The sequence below is a fragment of the Rattus rattus genome, chromosome 3 (assembly GCF_011064425.1).
Source record: "Rattus rattus isolate New Zealand chromosome 3, Rrattus_CSIRO_v1, whole genome shotgun sequence".
NCBI lineage: Eukaryota > Metazoa > Chordata > Mammalia > Rodentia > Muridae > Rattus > Rattus rattus.
This window is the reverse complement of record NC_046156.1, coordinates 29557058-29578589: the sequence shown is the minus strand read 5'-3', so window position 1 is coordinate 29578589 and position 21532 is coordinate 29557058. Positions and strand designations below refer to the sequence as shown.

Sequence of the window (21532 nt, the reverse complement as noted above, 5' to 3'; positions counted from 1 at the left end):
GGTTTTAACTGAGGTGGGACAAGGTCAGGTCCTCACCTGTGGAGACTGTTGGTCCCTGCAGCCTAGGCAATGGAGGTGGGGTACCTACCTTTCTAGGGAACAGTGAAAATGGGGAACTGTGGAAGTGGCACAAGGTTTGCTGATAGGTGAGGTATAGGGGAGGAGCTGTTAGAATCTGGAGGTTGGGGCATCAAGCAGGGAGGAAGGGGCAACTCCTGGATTTCTGGTCTGGGAAATGGGGTAAGTACTGATCCCTTTCACTGAGCTAGAGACGAGGAGAGAGGGAGGTCAAAGTTCACAGGTCAGTTATTTCCTTTGGAGCAAAGACATCCAGGAAGGACGCTGAGAAGGCAGAAATGTAAGCCTTGGTGAAGATGTCCTGCAACCAAACGCATGCATCTACTGTCTGTGACGCAGAGTCCTGTCCTTGCAGGATGCACAGAGCGAGTGAGGAAAGAGCTCAGAAACTCTCCAGCCTGACCATCCAAAGCGGCAGGCTTTTCCACCTCCTACCCAGAATGCGAAGGCAGTAGCATAAGTAAAGTCAGCCTGTCTTGGCACAGGAACCACAGCATAGACCAGCGCATAGAGAGCTAATAGGCTTTGCTTCCATGAGTGACATCTCTGCCTGGGTCCGAGTCTTCACAGAGTTGCTCCCTTTGGGATATTATGGGTAAGTCCCAGGTGGTTTGAATCTATCTATCTACCCTGCAGCTTTCCTTTAAAAAACATCTTTGCAAATTAAAGTTTGTCTAGAACTCAAAAGTGGGTGTGCACTAGAAAGAACAGATTTAAGTCATGGACTGATACAAAAGAAACGGAGTGGGAAAACGCTACAAGCTCAATGGTCCCTAGTGCGTCTAACCACAGGCAACGTCCACTTGAGGAAAATCAGCCTGCTTCAACAACCTGTGGAACCCAGCATCTCAGAGTTATTTGATCTTGGAAGGGTCTTGCCAGAGCACACATACAAATAGCCCATTAGATTCCACAGAACTAGAATCTTATAGCGCATCCACGATAAGCAATGGCCATCGTCAAGAAGTAAGTTCACGGGCATTCTTCTTTGCCTCAAGTATTCATGTTTCATACAAAAAATGACGCCAGCTGGGATACTTAATTTTTCCCTCACTGAAGTAGCTTCACGACCGCATGCCTTCTCAACTCAGCTGGAGCAGACCACTCTCAGGGAAGCTCTAATCACAGACAAGCCTGCAGAAGGAACCCAGCAGTCTCCAGAGAACTGTGTCTTTATGGTTAAAAGGTATCTGGCCCATTGAGGGCCTGATCAAAGTAATATGGTTATTTTTCCCTCTCGGGGAAACAATGATATATTTCATATGTTTCATCTCACACATAAAATCAATAATTACTGGTCTTCCTATGTCCCAGATGAAGAAGTCCTGCTCTGTGATGCCTTAAAAACAATTTAAACTCATTAATGATGGCCAACGTAGCAGTGCTCTTGAAATCCACAGGTGCCTTGCACATGGGTTATGTGTGAAGGTCACACCTAGGTCAAGGACTGGAGCCAATGCCCAGTGCCAGCCGCACCTCAGATACGAGGCTTTTCTGTTTTTGCGTGGGCCTTGCCTTTCTAACCAAGGTCTACTGTTGCCCTGTGGTTTGAGGCTGCTCTTTGATAAATCTTCCGAACTTCATGCTTTCAATGACCTTACTTATCAAAAGTGCTGACCAAGAGCCAGGGATTCTGGGATGCTGTGCTTATGGCAAAGAGAACTTAATCTGAAGTATTGAACAGGAGTTCCCCCCGAATCCATATATTGCAAGCTAAGAACCGAGAAAAGGCCAGTAGGCATTAACTAGCTGTCTAGTCATCAAAATGTCACTCCAGGTCTTCAACGTTAGAACTAGGGCACACGTACAATTATTCCAACTGTCCTTCTCACAATGCTGCTTGAAGGACCAGTACAGTCACAAAGGCTCCACGGGCACATGGAAGAAGATGGCGGTGATGGCCAACAACCATAATTGTTACTTTTTTTTCCCCCCCCCCGGAGCTGGGGACCGAACCCAGGGCCTTGCGGTTGCTAGGCAAGCGCTCTATCACTGAGCTAAATCCCCAACCCCATAACTGTTACTTAATGAATGAGAATAGTTAACTGAAATCACTAAGACTAATGACCACCTCCTCAACGTGGCTGTTCTGTTTACTGCACAGCATCAGGGAGCTCCCAACAGTGAGACGCAGCCAAAGGCTTCCCATGAGAAGAATCTTTGGCAGTCTTTGGGGTTCACGTCCTTCACCCGGGGACTGTTTTCAGTTTTTATTTTACAAAGTCGCTGCCAGGTTGTTGCAATCTAAGGCGCTACTACAGCTCCCAGATAATTCCTTTGTATCACCTCTGCTTCATGAATTGAGATCAGGAGTTAAAAACTTCTTCGCCTAGTAGCCAAGTATTTTAGTCTTTGCAGCTCTTCACATCTTCTGTCGGAAGCATTGCTGCTACAGAAGTTTGACTTTCTAGCTCAGTTTAAGGCCAAATTTAAAAAAAAAAAAAAAAAGATTCTCACTGTCCGTTTTGGGTAACAAATAGCAAGGGTTGCCCCGCCCCCTTAATGCCAGCCTCCCTCCCAGGAGCCACAAGCCAAGCTCAGCTCTGTGGTTCCCTGTAGGAGCCACACCCAAACACGAAGATGGGCTACACACCGAGTGCAGCACAGACCAAAGAGTCCACAACACTTCAACACTATCAGCAAACCCTAACAGCCTTCGCTAGGAAGGATGCGTGCGGCACATCCACCGCGCACTGACCCACGCGGCTATTTGGGAATAAAACTAAGCGTGTTTGGAAACTTCCTCAAAATGTTTGCATGAGGAGGAGAGCGGAGGAGGGGCTGGGTTGGAAGAGTAGGAGTGGGAGGGGCCCAAGAGAGGGCAATGGAGGTGAGTTTGATTAAAGCACGTGTGTGAAGAGCTCATCACAAAACACAGTAATTTGTGTTAATAAAAATAAGAGGCAAAACTTTCACGTATATATGAAATGGCAGTGTATCATGTTTTATGTGGCAGATTACACACTGAACTAGCTAACACACACACACACACACTCACACACACACACACACAGACACACACACAGACGCACACACACACACACACACACACACACACACACACACACACACTTTGAAACATGCAACCCCAGCAATTAGATGCTAAAACGTTCAATGAACGACTACTACGCTTGGAAGTTGAAATTTGAGTCTGTGACTTGACTTAGCCAATTAGTCATTCATTTGGCTAACATTATTTAAAACTTACGATTGATTATATGTCACAGTTACAGTGGCCAAAAATACACAGCAGTAAGCCGTATGATTTGGCTATGTGTTCCCTCATGGCACACAGAAACAGGCAGGCAGGAAAACAGAAAGGAAAGCAAGCTAATGCATAATTACACCTGATAATAAATCCAATGACCAGGAGGTAAGGGAGCACTCACTGGGGAGGGAGAGGTAAGGGAGCACTCACTGGGGAGGGGGAGGTGAGGGAGCACTCACTGGGGAGGGAGAGGTGAGGAGCACTCACTGGGAGGGGGAGGTGGGGAGCACTCACTGGGAGGGGAGGTGAGGGAGCACTCACTGGGGAGGGGAGGTGAGGGAGCACTCACTGGGGAGGGAGAGGTAGGAGCACTCACTGGGGAGGGGGGAGGTGAGGGAGCACTCACTGGGGAGGGGGAGGTGAGGAGCACTCACTGGGGAGGGGGAGGTGAGGGAGCACTCACTGGGAAGGGGGAGGTGAGGAGCACTCACTGGGAAGGGAGGTGAGGGAGCACTCACTGGGGAAGGGGGAGGTGAGGGAGCACTCACTGGGAAGGGGGAGGTGAGGGAGCACTCACTGGGGAGGGGGAGGTGAGGGAGCACTCACTGGGAAGGGGGAGGTGAGGGAGCACTCACTGGAAAGCGGGAGGTGGGGAGGGGGAAGGGGGAGGTGAGGGAGCACTCACTGGGGAGGGGGAGGTGAGGGAGCACTCACTGGGAAGGGGGAGGTGAGGGAGCACTCACTGGGAAGCAGGAGGTGAGGGAGCACTCACTGGGAAGGGAGGAAGTGAGGGAGCACTCACTGGGGAAGGGGGAGGTGAGGGAGCACTCACTGGGGAGGGGAGGTGAGGGGCACTCACTGGGAAGGGGAGGTGAGGGAGCACTCACTGGGAAGCAGGAGGTGAGGGAGCACTCACTGGGAAGGGGGAGGTGAGGGAGCACTCACTGGGAAGGGGGAGGTGAGGGAGCACTCACTGGGAAGGGGGAGGTGAGGGAGCACTCACTGGGAAGCAGGAGGTGAGGGAGCACTCACTGGGGAAGGGGAGGTGAGGGAGCACTCACTGGAAAGCGGGAGGTGAGGGAGCACTCACTGGGAAGGGGGAGGTGAGGGAGCACTCACTGGGAAGGGGGAGGTGAGGGAGCACTCACTGGGAAGGGGAGGTGAGGGAGCACTCACTGGGAAGGGGGAGGTGAGGGAGCACTCACTGGAAAGCGGGAGGTGAGGGAGCACTCACTGGGAAGGGGGAGGTGAGGGAGCACTCACTGGGAAGGGGAAGGTGAGGGAGCACTCACTGGAAAGCGGGAGGTGAGGGAGCACTCACTGGGAAGGGGGAGGTGAGGGAGCACTCACTGGGGAGGGGGAGGTGAGGGAGCACTCACTGGGAAGGGGGAGGTGAGGGAGCACTCACTGGGAAGCGGGAGGTGAGGGAGCACTCACTGGGAAGGGGGAGGTGAGGGAGCACTCACTGGAAAGCCGGGAGGTGAGGGCACTCACTGGGAAGGGGGGAGGTGAGGGAGCACTCACTGGGAAGGGAGGTGAGGAGCACTCACTGGGAAGGGGGAGGTGAGGGAACACTCACTGGGAAGGGGGAGGTGAGGGAGCACTCACTGGGAAGCGGGAGGTGAGGGAGCACTCACTGGGAAGGGGGAGGGAGCACTCACTGGGAAGGGGGAGGTGAGGGAGCACTCACTGGGGAGGGGGAGGTGAGGGAGCACTCACTGGGAAGGGGGAGGTGAGGGAGCACTCACTGGGGAGGGGGAGGTGAGGGAGCACTCTCTCAGAATTCAATCTGAGAGCAAGAGGGGCACTCAGGCACTCTCGCTCAGACCAGGCAGAAGAATTTAATAAAACCTACAGGCAGGGGCAGCAGGGGCTCTCTGAGGACCTGAAGGGCATCTTTCCTTAGTTCTCAGGTAAGGGCGAGGACCCTAAAGCAAGTCGGTTAAACATCGCAGGCCTGATCCGTGCTGAGTTTCAACCCGAATGACAAGGAAAGCCTTGAGGATTTCAAGCAGGGGAGTGGACGGATCAGATTTGTTATTTAAAGGCAAGAAGCAGGAAACAGTTCAGCCAGTGACCAATTACTATAGTGGGCCAGGCAGGACAGACCGACCGACCGACTGTTGATGAATATGGTATAGCAGAAAGAGAACTGCACATTCGAGATGAACTTAGGAGTAGAATGGAAGGAACTTGGTGGGGAAAATGGAGACCACCAGACCTCCCCCCCCAATATTGAGACAGTTGGGCAGAAGGCAAAGGCTGATAGATATGTTTTTCTTTCTTTAATCTGCCTTATGGCAGGACTGTGTTTTAGCTAAGAACTGATGGAGGTTGAATAAATAGTTACCCTCCTACACACCATACTTGCTAATCTAGCTTGAGCCGGCACATAAGAAGTGAATACACCCCAGGTAGCCAGCGACTCACCAGAGGCCTGAGCACGGTTCTCTGTCCCGGGCTGTGCATGCAGGTGCACGACTCTCAGTTCTCTTGGCGGCACAGAGGCTGGATTGAGGTTAACTCGAACCACATTCTTCCCAGTGTGTTTGTCGGCTATCCAAATCGCCTTCTCTTTCAGTGCTGAGTATAAGATCTTGTCACCGAAAATGGCCATAGTAAGCAAATCGTGCCTAAAAAAAACAACCAGAAAATAAGGGGTAGGCAGGGGGAGGGTTAGATAACAGGACATGTATGACTTCAGTTTTTAAAGCCGAATCTCCCCACATGAATTTTGCTTGTTTGAACTGTAGTCGCTTTATCTTCATTTCTTACATTGGTTTAGAAAAACGTATTAGGTTTAAAACTTGGCTTATGTCTCCGTATTCGGAACTACTAGAGTTAAATGTTTACGTCCACTTGATTCCTGATCCGGGTGTGATTAAAAAACGGAGAGGAAACCAGGAGTCAGCTGTGGGTGGAGTGCTGGTTTTGATAGCTTCGCACCAGGCTAGGTTTTCCTTTCTCTACAAGCAAGTCTCACGAGAGACAGCGCTTCACAAACGACTTGGACAACGAAGAAAGCCCCATAAGTGCGATCAACCTGCGAGAGCTTATCCTAGGCTACTCATGCTGCTAGGTATTGTTTGCATATATTTTACTTAATCTTCACAAAGATGCCAACGAGCGGGTACTGTCACCAGAACCACGTTAGAGAAAACCTAAATCAGGAAACATGAGCAAAGTCACTCACCGGAAATTAATTGGTGACTGTGTGTAAGCATGTACACCCCGACAGTTGACAAGAGTAAAGTTAATTTGTTACACTCGTTTCTTTTATGGCACATCAAAACCACAACCTACCGTGCTTGATGTCTGATACGACGGATGGAGCCACCGTCATAGTCACAGGAATGAATGTAACCGTGGCTTCCTTCTCTACCGTCCTGAGCCCAAAAGAGCCTTTTGTCCAGGATATCCAGAATCAGCACTGATATCCTCTCTGGTGTCTCCAGCAGTGTTTTTACATCCATACCCCCGAGACCTGCTCTGTGAAGGTTGCCAGTCACCACTGAAGACCAAAATATCAACCTGGGGATGAACACATCACGCACAACCATAACTGAATGAACAGCCACTAAAGTGGGGGGCTCTCGGGGATCCCACCTCTGGTGCCTGCCCAGGGCAGTCTGACTGCTTTGAATGAGAATTCAAATATGTGTATGTATTTCCTATTGGAAATGCCGTGTGTGATTTCAAGTGTGAAGGAAAACTAAGCTTTTATAAAAGAACATCAGGCAGGGAGAACTGTCTAGAGTCCCAATCCAGCCATTTGTTTTGGGGAAAATGGTGCCTTGTGTATAGCCAGAGACGTGCATCTCGCTCAGTAGTCCTTTCGAGTAATACAGTGTACAAATCTTAGTGAGATTTGAAGCTCGTTTAAATCTCCTTCAAAACAAAACAAGATGGATTTTTACCTCTCTGTTGGATCCACTAATATATTTGCGGGACGTTTTAAGGAACTCAGAAGAACACGGGAATTGTTCCCGTTCATATCTGTTACTGTGATGACTCCCTTCCATCGGTCCGTCCGGAGAATCTCCCCATCTATCCAGTTTATGGCCAGCCCAGAAACATTCTTATCCACCTTGCACACTGTCTGCAAAACCAATTTTCAACATTATGAACATTTACAGTTGACAATGAAATTGCCACTTTATCGCACATGTCAGGTCTGCCATTTTAGCATATGCCATTTAAATGCATTTCCTGCATCTTTTAAACGATGAAACAGTCAAGAGTGATTTCATTTTGATTCAACAACAGTACACCCCTCCTTGTGAACGGGCTTTTTATATCATAGCTTTGAAACCCAGAACTATCCTATATACTACTGAAATTAGAAGGTCGGCCACAGTATATTTTTCACAGGTTTTTTTTTTTTTAATGCTTAAAACAGTTTTTAAAATTCCATTTGTTGATGGTATCTTAACATGAATTCAGTTTTAGGTCTTTCCAAACTCTGGTAAAATTCTACTCGGGTTTTGAGCAGAATTATGGAGTGGAAGTCCTACCTGACCCCCTTTGAAAGAGGAACTCAGGTACTCCAAGCTGGCCTCAAACTGCTTCAGTACTTGAGGATGGCCTTGATCTCCAGATCCTCCTGCCTTTGTCTCTTGAGTGCTGTGGTTATAGACCTAAAACCCAGGGTTTTATGTGTGCCCGGCAAACATTCTAGCAGCTGAACTATAGCCACCGTCCCTGGAAGCAGCTTTGTCATGAAACCTCATGTTTTTCTGCCTACCCTTCTACTGTCAAGTGCTTTTCTTCTTCCAGATCTCGACGACATGACACTCGAGAAGCAGCCTGGGGCTTGGATTGTGCAAGGTAGGAGGAAGCCTTGGTTTTTACGCTCACAGGTTCCTGTGGGGTCTTAACCCTACCACCGTGGTTACGCTCCCTTCAGGACATCGGCAAGCTAGGAGCTGGGTAGATCTCGTGCTGAGCTGCGCAGCCAAACGCTTAAACGCTCTTGTGTTCTCACATGAGCGCTTCCCTTAAATTGCTTTCACATTCAGTGTGTGCAGTTCAGAGTGTGCTGTTTTCTAAGTTTTAACCATGGAAGGGGTGATGGTGGTGTAATGGTGAGTTATTAGGCCCCAGGCCAATCCTTTCCTAAGGGCTTGATCATAAATCCACAACTGCTTATGCTCTTTTTCCTCGGTTGGTTAAGGGGGGGGGGGAGGACGGGACGGGATGGGACTCCAAATTCTTAGAGCTCCATGCTGTTCTAGCACATGGCTGGAGAGTATGGAAGACTGGAACTTGTTAAAGTGAGGCTAGCCAGTATTAGAGATGAGCTAAAACAGATTAGCACCTAATTGAAGCTTTTAGGAATAATTGGTCGGAGAGAGGTTTAGTTTGGAGGAGAAATAAAAAAGCACAAACACTGAGCACTTTGTGCTGGGAATAAATGTTCGAGGTCCCACTAATCACCTGCTCTCTGTAATCCATCCCCTGGGACACCCCTCCTGGGACTCACTGCTGAGTGCTACCAGATCAAGAGAGAGATTAAGGGTCTTTTGTATGAACTTGAAATACAATACTTTTTATCTATCCTTGGCCTCCGTTTTTTTTTCCCCCAGAGTACAAATACTTTGAGAATACAAAGCCAACATTTTTGGGGGGTATTGTTGGCATTCTCCCCCCTACACGAGAAGAAAAATGCGATAAAACAGACTTTCTTGGCTCAGGCCCTAATGACTCTTGAAGTTAGACAGTGCTTCACTATGGGGCACCGAATGCCCGTAGCATCTTCATCCTCCTATCCTATTTACTCGTGACAACCAAGGAGGGCAGCTGTCAAATATCCACAGAGGGACAAAACCGTCTGAGGTACAAAATGCAAATGAAGTCTTCATGGCGACTGACTTAACAAAATCAGATGTTTTCAAGATTATACCTGTTTTCCCATGTCCTTTCGTTAGAGGCTTACACATGTCTCTCTGTAAGCTTGATCAGTGGCGTCGTACCACATGCGCTTATCAAATGCCTACAGTTAACACCCGAACCTTTGAACCGTGGTGTAATTTCATGTATCTCTCTGTCCAAGCACTGAATACTGCCCAGAGAACTCTGACCTTAGACAAATTATCTACACATTATAAATTCAGTATGTCACATTTGTCAGATGTTTGTATAAATTCTTCACATACCATGGGGGATAATGGTACTTTACCTCTTGTCCTGACCCATTAAAGAAAACTCTTTGCAAAAGTTGTCTTTCTAAATCCACCCAATAGAGTCTCTCTTCCTTGTAATGAAAATCCATGACCACTGAGACGCCGGCATCCACCACCAATTGCTGGTGATTTGTTCCATCTGTGTTAATCCGAAAGATGCTGTTTCCTTGTAAGAAAATCAGGAACCTGGGAGGACCTGATGGGGGAGGGGGAGAAAGAGACCACGGTACAAATATTCAGTGACATTTAATATGATATACATAAAATGCTTCCCATCACAATGAATATATGCAGAAGTAACTTAACTTTTCAGTCTCATATTTTAAATAAAAACTGTTCTATACAGAATAAGGGACTCTCGCCTAGTCCCATAAACCATTGTCTTTATAGGTGGGTTATAAGAAATGTACATCGCCAGTCATGAAAAAAAATTAATTCTTTAAAGAGAACATATGTTCTTCTAATGTACGTTTGATATACATTATTAAGAAACAAGGTAAGGTTTCCTATCAGAAAAAAAAGGTCTGTATGAACGTTGAATTTAGTTGTGTAAACTGGGAATAAAATTGCTACATTAATTTCTTTGGGTTGCTGTGACCAAAATGCCTGATCAATTTGCTTTGAATCAGAGTTTAATAGCATCAAACTCCTTGTAGTGGGGGGAGGAGGCTGGGATATCATGGCAGCAAGAGTCGTGGAGAAGGATGCTCACATCATAGTGGGCCAGAAAGCAGAAAGAGGGACAGGAACCAGATACTGACTCCAACCCCGGTTATCTGCTTTGGCCAGCCAGGCCATACCTCCTAAGGTTCCATAGTCCCCCAAATACCATGGCACTTCAGGTCCAAGTGCTCAAAGCATAAGCCCATGGAGACCATTTCAGATTCATACCACAACAATTACAAATACTGTTGTGGAAATAGATGCTCTTTCTTCCAGCTTCATCTGGTGGCTAAAGCCACCAGGTTCTGACACAGAACAGGGTGGAGGGTGGCGGGGGCAGCGGGGGTGGCGGGGGTCTTAAGTGGGAGCAGTGATGAGAGGTTTGAATGCTAGCTTCCAAACGTCAGGAAACATTTCGACAGTGGAGAAACGTCAGCGTGACGTAAGTGCGTACGTAGGAGACGTGAGGGAAGACTCCTGAGACAATGGCTTCTTGCTATCAGAAGACACCGTGAGGAGAAACAGCAAGCGGGCACTCGGTTGGGTATCCAGACAGGACCAATAGGGGAAAGAGGACTCAGAGGTCCTATAAAATACCCAAGCTGACGTCCGTTTAATGAACTTCCAGCATTAGGCTTGTCCCACTCTGAGTGTCTAAAGCTCTTGGGTGCCCTTTCTCACAGTCTCCCATCTTCCCCATCGTTCAATTCTTTGTTCATGCCAAGGAGCAAACTCAGCATTCCCCTAGACATCTGCTGATATCTCTGTTACAGACAGGCTACATTATCCACAAAACCCAGGATAGCAAGTTAAACTTGAACTCCACATACAGACTGAAATTCTCTAATCTAAAATCCTGACATTCCAAAGGCTTCACAAACCCCAGACCCTGATCATCGGTATGACGTCACAAGTAGGAAGTGCCAGACCTGATCGTGTAGGTAGACTGAACACTTGGTGTGATATCACTTTTTAGACTTGGGTGCTAGTCTCAGTAAGGTTCATCATATATGTGCAAATATTTCAAAATCCAAAAGAAACAGAAACATTCCTGGGCCCCAGGCACTTGGAGTGTAAGAGCTATCCAAATGTTACACATATTCACACTCAAAAGGTTATTCTCTTTTCATCTGGAATTAATTTCAGCAGGCTTCTTGAACTTTTTTGTCTACCAGCCCTTAGCAGTAGACCTCCCTGGTTTCCGCAGTGCCTTGCTGAGCCCTAACCAATGCTTGGAGTCCTTCCTTATTTAGATCCCGGCCACCTTCTACTCTGACACCTCACATCTCACTGTCTGGATGGGAACCCAACCCCTTCTTCAGAAACCTCAGCATGAGTTACCAGATGAGTTTGTCCTTAACCTGCTGAAGTAAATCAGGCAATTTACTATAATTTCCTAGGTTCCTTGTTCTCTTCCGACCAGGAGAAAACAGGTTGCTACCACCTTGTATGTAGAAAAATGGCGGAACCCTGAGGAGACTCAGAGAGCAATTCTTGATACCTTTCTTGTTGACCTTAGTTTATTCTGTTTGAATATTAAGCTTTTATCCTGTGATGGAATTTAATAAATGACTTTGTTGTTCTAAGGATTAAACGTGACAGATTAGCAGGCTCTCAGTGTGGAGCTGGGGGTCTAAAGCTATAAAGCATTAAGTCCATTTCAGTAAACACATAACAGTAGCAATACAGGAGGGATGAAGAAGTATCACATCGGGAGGATGTTAATAGGCATTGCTACAACTGTCTAATAAAATGGACTCAAAGCTCTTCCCTCATCTGAACCCTGCTTGGTTACCACCAAGGCTTGTAAAAGCCCCCAAGACACCGTCAGAGACATGGAAGGGCCCTGACTGAGAGACACGTGGCTTTGTATAATGGTGAGGTTTTTGTTTTCATCTTGGTTGGGTTAAGAAATACCCCAGAGGTAAGTGCAGAACTCCTGGCTGAGCCTGTGCGGCCATTTACTGAGACAGCTAAGTCAGCCGTCTCTAACAATCAACGGATGAGATTCACAACAGAGGTAGAGAAAGCAGAAAGCAGAAAGTGACTCACTTGGCGCAAGTGAGTCAGTAGGGTTGCATCACTGAGAACTGTGGAACCCAGGCCTCTTCCTCTATTGCTATTTCTGCTTCCGGCCAGCTGAGAGGGAGAGAATGTTTTCGCTACCATGATGCTCTGCCTAAGAGTGGATCTTAAAACACACAGCCAAGCAAGTACAGACCGGAAATTCTGAGCCTATGACCAGAATAAGTCCTTTCTTCTGAAGAGCTATTCCGGACACAGCAACACAAAACCTCACTGACATACCTGCCTTCCCATGCTTGCTAGCAAGGTAAGCATCTTCCAGAATTTCTCCTGCTATGGGACTATACGAGTAAGGAAAAGTGAAACCACACACAAGAAGACCCTTCATTAATGATGGAGGATACACATCAGGAAGTTTCTGCTCTGCATTCCTCCAGCCCAAGCTGTGCCTCATAGATTTGTGCCACTGGTCAATGGGAAGCCAGGGACCAGAATGTGGGCATAACTTGTTTTATAGAGGAAAGGCAGCCCAAGCTTAGAGCTAATAACTTGTGAACCACATGGGATACGGGGCCCTAGATTTATTGACAAGAGTCTTCTTGTTCTTATGTAGCATGGCTTTTCTTAAAAAAATAATAATTTGGGGCTGGAGAGATGGCTCAGAGGTCAAGAGCACTGTCTGTTCTTCCAGAGGTCCTGAGTTCAAATCCCAGCAACCATATGGTGGCTCACAACCATCTGTAATGAGATCTGGGTGTCCTCTTCTGGCCTGCAGGCATGTATGCAGGTAGAACGCTGTATACATAATAAATAGATCTTTGAAAAAATAATAATTTATCGAACACATATGATAATCAATCATATTATGATCAATACACATAATGATTAATTTTTGTTGCATTGATATATCGATGCAATCAATGCAACCTTATGTTTTTGTTTGTTATGTAAACATAGAGAGCTTACAGGTTAAAAAGCGTGGAGGATGTCTAACCACCTTAATATCCCTCACCCCAGATTATAGTCTGACTCTGCACATAATTGGCACTCAAAAATCTCTTTGAGTGAATTAATTAATCAAGTAGTTAATTAATCAAGAAACAGGGGCTGGAGAAATAGCTCAGTGGTTATGAGCACTGGTTGCTCTCCCAGAGTATCTGGGTTCAGTTCCAAGCACACACGGCAGCTCACAACAGTCTATAACTCCAGGTTGGGGGCTTCTGTGGACGAAGAGGATGTCACACACACACACACACACACACACACACACACACACACACAAATAAAATAAACTTTAAAGTAAAAAAGTCCAGAAATAATTGTATTTTATGTATTTGCCCGGAATTTTACCAGTAGGCACAGAGAGTCATAGACCTACTAAGTTCATACAGGCACAGTTCAGGCTATGGCAGTTGTTTTAACGACAATACAATAAGAGTGGATTTTCACATCATGTTCTTATTTATCTTCATATGATACCATGGACCAGACTGATTAGATACTGTGTGGTTAGCTCTGTCAACTTCAGCCCAGTTAGGGTCTCCTAGAAAGAGAGAGCCTCTGTTGAAATATTACTTCCACTGAATTACCCTATGGCCTTGTTTGTGGGGAATTTTCTTAATTGATGATGGATGCGGGGGCCCTCAGCCCACTGTGGGCAGTGCCACTCGGGGCAGGCGGAGCTTCGCTATTTAAGAAAGTAATCTGATGGCCGGGTGTGGTGGTGCACACCTTTGAGCTCAGCACTCAGGAGTCAGAAGCAGGCAATCTTTTTTCTAGGTCAGCCTGGTCTACAAAGCAAGTTCCAGGACAGACGGGGTTCTGTTACCCCATCTCAGAAAAACAAACAAACAGAAAAGCCCACAGTGCCGTAAGAAGAAAGCGCATAGAAAAATTGAATCACTTTTCTAAGGAACGAAACCAATGAGAATCCCCGATTTCTCGACCTTTGGGTTGATAGATTAACTTTAGGGACCAGAACAGAGTCCAAAGAGGCATGGAGCATTTTGAACAGAGGCCCCGTGGCACAGCCGAGAGACAAAAGGCCAATTAGGACTGAAGTGGGGAAGAGACAAACCATCTCACATGCTCTGTGCGTCTGTGGGACTGACGCGTGGCTGAGTGGGAGGGGGCTTGACAGTTTTCTGTTCACTTTGGGGGCTTTTGAAGCATTAGTGGATCAAGGAGCCAGCCGAACTGGATTAACATAAAAGGTGGCTGATGCTGCCCCCTGTCACCACCACAGGGTTCCTGGGACAAAGGAGGTGAGGAGTGAACTAAGTGCTGGACTTTCAGGATTCAACCACACCGTAAGAACTTGGAATAGCGGCAGCAGTAAGAAAGCCTGCCACCTACTGGGGATGCTGAGCCTAGCAACCACTTAAATCCCCACCGCTCCCAGGGTGACGACTTGAGGGAGAGCCTAGCTTGGCTAGTATAAAGTGCAGAACAGTTTTATATTACGCTGAGACCACCCGGGCTCCCTTTTTACAGCCATGGCTCTTACATGGGTACCAAGAGACTTTAACAATCATTGTTTTCATCTCGTCTTACTCATGAAGAGCAGGATCAAGGTGGGCTGAATGTAGGATCCATGTGACTCAGGACTAATGCTGACGCCGCGAGGTTTGAGACTAAGTCTCAGTTCTGCAGAGAACTTTCTGGGGTTCAATCTTACTTCCCCAAAATGAATGGGGTTACCACCTGAGACCTGAGAAGTGACAAAAAAATATTATCACTGCCCAAGCCAGTCACAGCCAGTTCCTGCCAACCCCTAGCCATGCCCACAGTCAAGGGACTCGGGTTTGCTTTCGGTCTTCTGGGCCATAATCAAACCGGCAGTCTCTGCAAGGTAAACCTTCCTTTTTCAGCTGGATTTCTCAGTCATTAAGGCATTAAAGTCTTTAACACATGTTAATGTCCCAAGGACAGGTGGAGACTAGCAGAAGAGAAAGGCAGTATTTTAATTATCTGGGGAGTAGCACTTTTTGTTGTGCCATCAATTGGATGGCACTACACAAGTGGCTGAAGTGGCCGTCGCCCCTGTTGTTCAGAAGACACAGACGTTTGGAGCAGCTGCCTGGACACAGATCCCAAGGTCAACACCCAGTTGATTCAATATACTAAGGCAAGGCTTTTCCATTACAGATCCTAGCTTCTACACATCAGGCTGCATTGCCGATCCCAACCCGAACACACCAGGAACCGTTACTGTCTGGCATGCCATAGTTCAGAAGTGCCAAGAACTCCCTGCAGGAGATGCTTTCGCGCATTTTCCTTGCAAGGCTGCTTTCTTCACCTCTGTGTGCCAAGAGCTACTGATGAAGGAGGACCCTTTAAGTAAGCTCCCGCAATTGCATCACTTGGAAACTGTCTATTTAATTCAGTGTACGCTAGATTGCAGTTCATGAGGAATGCATGCTTTGCATGCGTTGGCTCCCTGCTCTTTTCCCCCATCTTGAAAACTGCACTGAAGCACCTTATAATCCCTGCTTCCCTTGTCTGACTTCCTTCTACGCTGTCCTTAGGACCGAGGAAGAGCTGCAGTGGACGAGTGAGCTCCCGGGAGACGGCTCACCATCTTGCTCTGGTGAGGCACAGACCTAGAGACTTCTCCTAGGATGGCTTCTTACAGCTGATGTGCTTTCTCTTCTTTGAGTTGCCATACTCGTTAGCATTGTTCTAGGTGCCACCCAACAGTTACCTGGTAATAGCCAGGTGGGCCTGGGTTGCTATAAAAGGGGCTGTTTGATCTCTCCTCACTAGCTCTGCCCCTTCCGACTCACTCCTCTCCCTAACCTCTTTCTCCTTTTCTCCCTCTCTCCCCTTCCTCTTCCTCTCTCTCTCCTGGCCAGTCTCAGCCTCTCCTTCTCTCTCAATCTCTCTCTCTCTCTCTCCCTCCCTCCCTCCCTCCCATCTGTCTTTCTCTGTCTCTGTTCCCTTCTCAACTCCCCTTCCTATAGTCCTAAATAAACTCTATTCTACACTATACCCATCATATGGCTGGTACCTCAGGGGAAGAAATGCCTCAGCATGGGCCCAGTGAGGCACCCCCCACACCTCATCATACCATGCTTTATAAAGCATATCTTGCTCTTTTTATAAAACACAGCAATACTCCTCATTTATTTGGCTTGGCCTGAGTGGACACCAGGAGACCCTCACTGCCTATATATCTTGGTATGATTACTTCCTTCGTGATAGCCTATACTATTGGGCAAATTTTCCACAGATAAACATGAAGATGAATTTTCATGAATTAATGCTGTTTAGATGAATTAGTGACTTTATAGAATTCCTGACTTAATTAAAATAATTTCCAGAAGACAGTTTAAGGAATTGGTTTTAGTTGTTTTGCCAGAAGATGTAATAAAGTTAGAATAAAGAATAGAATGTGTCCTCTCTTCATAGAATAGTTAAGTACAGGCTGCATAGTAAGAAATACAGTGAGCTGTCATAACTTGCACTAAGAAGAGAAATAGGACAGAAATAGGGACAGATCTGTGATCCAGGACAAGCATTCATTCTAGGTCAGGTCCAAGGATGAAGCCATAGGTGTGCACTATGATAAAGCAAGGCCATGTGAAACTGTTGCTTTGAACTTTATAATGAGCTTATAGAATGAAACACTGCTTTGGACTTAACTATCAACATCCTTCTGTAACTCCCCTTTTGTGTAACATTTTTTTCTATGAGGTAATTTTTTTCTTACATAGAGAATTTTTTGTCTAAAAAGCTGAAAACATTAATAAAATTTTGGGTATAGTTCTTTCTGTTTCACCCAGGATACATGTGTCTGTGACTCCTTCCTTCCTTCCTTCCTTCCTTCCTTCCTTCCTTCCTTCCTTCCTTCCTTCCTTCCTCCTTCCTCCCTTCTTTTCTTATCTTTTTTCTTCTCTTTTCTCTGGCTCAAGAAAAGTTAATGAACTCCTAGCCTCTCACCTGACCAGAGAGCCCCCGCCCCCCAAAGAGAAAAGAGCCCAAGTAACTAAGTTTCTTTTCTTATTCACCTGTTGATTGACATCAGAGAGGGGGGTGGTAGGGGAGGGAGAGGGAGAGAGCAAGGTTGTCAGAATCCATCAGCTTCAGCTTCTGGCCCTCAGAACAGTAAGAGAGAGTGAAAGACTAGAGGTCTTCAGCCTTTGACCTTCCTCAGTACCTGACCTGGTTGGGGCTGGCTCCAGCATTACCCCAAGATCACCTCTAGAAAGTCCTCTTTGCAGTGAGGCTAAGACAGAGGGATTGGCCAAGAGTTCAAGTCTAGCCAAGGCTGCATAACAGAAAGAGGAGGGAAGAGAGATAAGAAAACAGGGGTGGAAGAAAGGAGGGGAAGAGGGAGGGAGGGAAGAAGAAAGGAAGGAAAGGAGAGAGGGAAGGAGGGAAGGAGGGGGAGGGAGAGAGAAGGGAAGGGTATGCACTGCTCTTCTAACAGACCCACGTTTGATTACCAGCACCTGAATCAGGTGACTTATACCTTCCTGTACCTCCGGCTCCAGAGGAAACTGTCTCTGGCATCCGTGTGTAGCTATACTTACATGCACACACATGCACTCACGCACAAACGCACACATGCGCATGCACGTATGAGTGCACACACACACACACACACACACACACACACACACCATTTTAAAGCTCAAAAATCAATCTTGACATGATGTAAAGCAAGGCTGCTCACCAGTCGATTACTCCTGTGTCCTTATCCCTGTCCTATAAACCCACTCTCCTGCCACTACCCCATGGGAATCCTCACTTTACTAGGGTGAATGGGGACTGCATAATTTTCTCTCTGACATAGTGTTGATCACCTGCTCATAGACTAACCTGACACCCTGTGTCTTTTCTGTTAAGTATCTAAGTCCTTTGCCAGTTCTTAAGTTGTTGTTTATTACTGGAGTTTTTGAAAACACATTTTGAGATGAGCCTTCTGTCAGATAGCCAACTGTAGTCCTTCTCCAGCAGGACCTTGGCTTCATCATTGCATCAGCACCTTCTACAGGGCAACTTCTACAATTCGTCAATTTTTCTTTTATAAATTCTGTTCTTGTATCATTTCTCAGAACTCCCTACTTAATCCCAGGACAAAGATCTCCCCTTTTAAAAACTTTGTAGTTTTATATTTTGAATTCAGGTCCACAATACATTCTGAGTCCACCTTTGTGTAGCGTGTGCAGTTAGGATTCGGGTCCAATGTGTTGTTTACAGACACTAGAACATCCAGACATCTAGCTGTCTAAATAGTGGAGCACTGTTTGGTTAAAAAAAATCTCATTCACCATAAAATGGCTTTTGTACCTTCGTGAGGAATCAGACAGCATGCTTGTGAATCCATATCTGGATTTTACTGTTCCTCTGAGTCAGGTGCCTGTCTCTTGGCTAGTTCCGCAATCAAGATAACCAGAAAAGCTCTTTCAAAGCTGAAGTTTTGAGAAACAATGGACTCTATTGTAACTTTTGTGCTGTAAGGAATTTTTCATTTTAAGTGAGCAGTTTAACTATCTCTCTGCCTTTCGACTGAATTATGCTCAACTTTATTTAAAGACCACTATAACTAGACTCACCTGGATTTACCAACACAAAGAATTAGAAAACTTCTTTCAGACCTAAGGAGGTAGCTCAGTGGGTAAACTACTTGCCCAACAAGCATAAGGAACTGGGTTCAAATCCACAGACACCCCCCCACACACACACATAATCAGAGGCTGTAGTACACATTTGTAATTCCAGTCCTCCTATATCGAGATGGGAGGTAGAGATGGGAGGTCAGCTAGAGTGAGGACCAACCTCCCAGGCTGTCCTCTGACGTGAGCTCTGTGCCACATGTGTGTGGTGTGGGGGGTGCCTCTGCCCGCAGTGGCAGAATCAGCTACAGGACCCCCCAAGGCCCTTCTACCGTAATATCCATCGCCTCAATTCCTAGCTGCCTACGTTCCAGAAACCAACAGTTTCTAGTCTTAAGGCAGATTCATGAAGAAGCTTAAGCCTGTGCTAAATTCTTGGATAAAATCTTTACTCTCGGGCTCTGCTTCCGGGAAATATGCCCTTCCCTTCGCTCCTCTGAGCTTTAAATACTGAATCAAATGTGTCCTTAAGATCTCTGTCAAAGAAAACATCTTTCAATGACCCAAGATAAACAACTTTCACCAAGTGACATTTAATGTCCAACACCCCAAAGAAGAGCTAAACGATTAAACAATTGCATAAAATCTTTTTTTAAAAAAAAATTTAAGATGTATAATTTGATGTGGGTCTTATTTGTAACTAACACAATTGCTTTTCCTTTCGTTGCTTTCAAGTAACAAAAAATGTAGGTAAAGTTTGTCAAAACTGCAAGGCTAAACATGTAAATACTGGCCAGTGGATACATGTTACATGAGTGTTCTAGAAAGTTGTTTTTTTTTTTCTGTATTTTGAGACAGGATCCCACTATGTAGATGGAACTGGCCTTGACCTCACAGAGATCCACCTGCCTCTGTCTCATTCAAGCTGAGATTTAAAGGCATATACAGCTATGATTTACCCAGACAAAAAGATGTTTAAGACAGAGGAAGAAAAATACTCAAAGGGGTCAAGCCTCCACCTCAGTTCTAACTCCACTGTTCTCTGTCCCGATCTGGTTAGAACCGAATTCTGGGCCACAACTTATATATTCAAAAATACACTGAAAAATACTTTAAATGAGCATTTTATTTGAAATGTTGAGAGCAAATATGATCTCAGGAACCATAAAAAAAATATTAAAATACGTTGTCCTCGGGCTGGAGAGATGGCTCAGCGGTTAAGAACACTGACTGCTCTTCTAGAGGTCCTGAGTTCAAATCCCAGCAACCACACGGTGGCTCACAACCATCTGTAATGAGATCTGATGCTACCTCTTCTGGTGTGTCTGAAGACAGCTACAGTGTACTCGCATACATTAAATAAATAAATCTTTAAAAAAAATTAAAAATTAAAAAAAATTACTTTGGGGGTTGGGGATTTAGCTCAGTGGTTAGAGCGCTTGCCTAGGAAGCGCAAGGCCCTGGGTTCGGTCCCCAGCTCCGAAAGAAAAGAAAAAAAAAAAAATACTTTGCTCTCGAGGATGGTAAGAATGATGACTAACATTGTAGACCTGGCTCATCCCGGGGGCTAACGGGCAGCGTCTGAGAAAATTATCAGAATAACACAAAGCAAAGGGCCCTGCTAATATGCAAATGAAATGCAACCCTTCTTCTTAACTGAGGTACCACAGGGAAGATCAAGGCTGTTGCTGGGAGGTCTTCTGAGTCTCTGTCTCCTAGCAACTCCCTACCCCCAGAAAGAGCTACCTCCTGAATGAAACAGGACGTCCCACAGAGCTTGTGTGGAGAAGGCAGACAGACTACAGGAAGAGCATGCTTTCCTATGAAAGGCCTTTCCTAGAATGTCACTGGGGCTTTGCAAATAAATCAGTGGTTGACACGAATCCCTACCACAGAAGCAAGCTGGGTCCTAAATGCCTGCACGTTCACACATTGACAGGACTCGTAGGGAGTATTTGGGAAATCCAAACACTGACAGACATGAACATGCTTGGCCTGCTTGGGAGAATCAGACAATCAAGGAGAGAAGTGAAAATAGATGTGCAAATTCAAATCGTAGACTTGGAAGAGTCAAGGGGCGATGAGAGTAAGGTCCTGGCCTGTGTCAGGCTAAGAGAATTGAGGTTCTCTCCATTCCCTAACTTCCAGCTCTGGAAGCCAATGCTAAGGAGCGAGCCTACTAAAGCAGACAGGGTTGCATGCACCATCTCGTAATTTCCCCGGAGCGGTCTGCCTGCTTGTAGCTCGACTACGGAAGAGAATGCATTTCCAGAGAGCAGGAAATGGAAAGAGCCCTTTGTTTCCTTTAAAAAATATTTAAAAAATTTTTCCTTCTTCCGCACCTGGCAAAAATGGTGGTCATTCCCACAGGCCTGACACTGAGTAGTCAGTCGTCTTTTCATCTCAGTGCCTAGCAAATGGGACAAGCTGGGGAAGACATGAACAGAAAGCAGAGACTCCTAGTAAAACTCCAGTGTTAGACACTACAGCGTAAAGAAACTACCACTCCGGGCCGGAGGCATGGCTCAGCGGTTAAGAGCACTGACTGCTCTTCCAGAGGCCCTGAGTTCAAATCCCAGCAACCACATGGTGCCTCGCAACCATCTGTAATGGGGTCTGATGTTCCCTTCTGGTGTGTCTGAAGACAGCTACAGTGTACTCACATAAATAAAATAAATTAATAAAAAATACCAATCTGGTTGGCAGTAATAATTAAAGCTAAAGTAAACACTAGGCTATTTCACAAAATTGGAGATTTTCTCGAAAACTTTTAGGAATTCCTCGGGAGGAAATGTACTGCTTCTGCAGGCAACTCT

General features: G+C 46.2%; 1 protein-coding gene across 1 annotated transcript in view; it reads right to left on the bottom strand.

Moving 5' to 3' along the window:
• Egf (epidermal growth factor) overlaps positions 1–21532 on the bottom strand; it is a 79315-nt gene that overhangs the window by 53848 nt on the left and 3935 nt on the right. Inside the window, 4 exon segments of the mRNA XM_032897342.1 lie at positions 5717–5919; positions 6590–6817; positions 7204–7385; positions 9465–9664. Coding sequence (XP_032753233.1) covers positions 5717–5919; positions 6590–6817; positions 7204–7385; positions 9465–9664 — 813 coding nt within the window.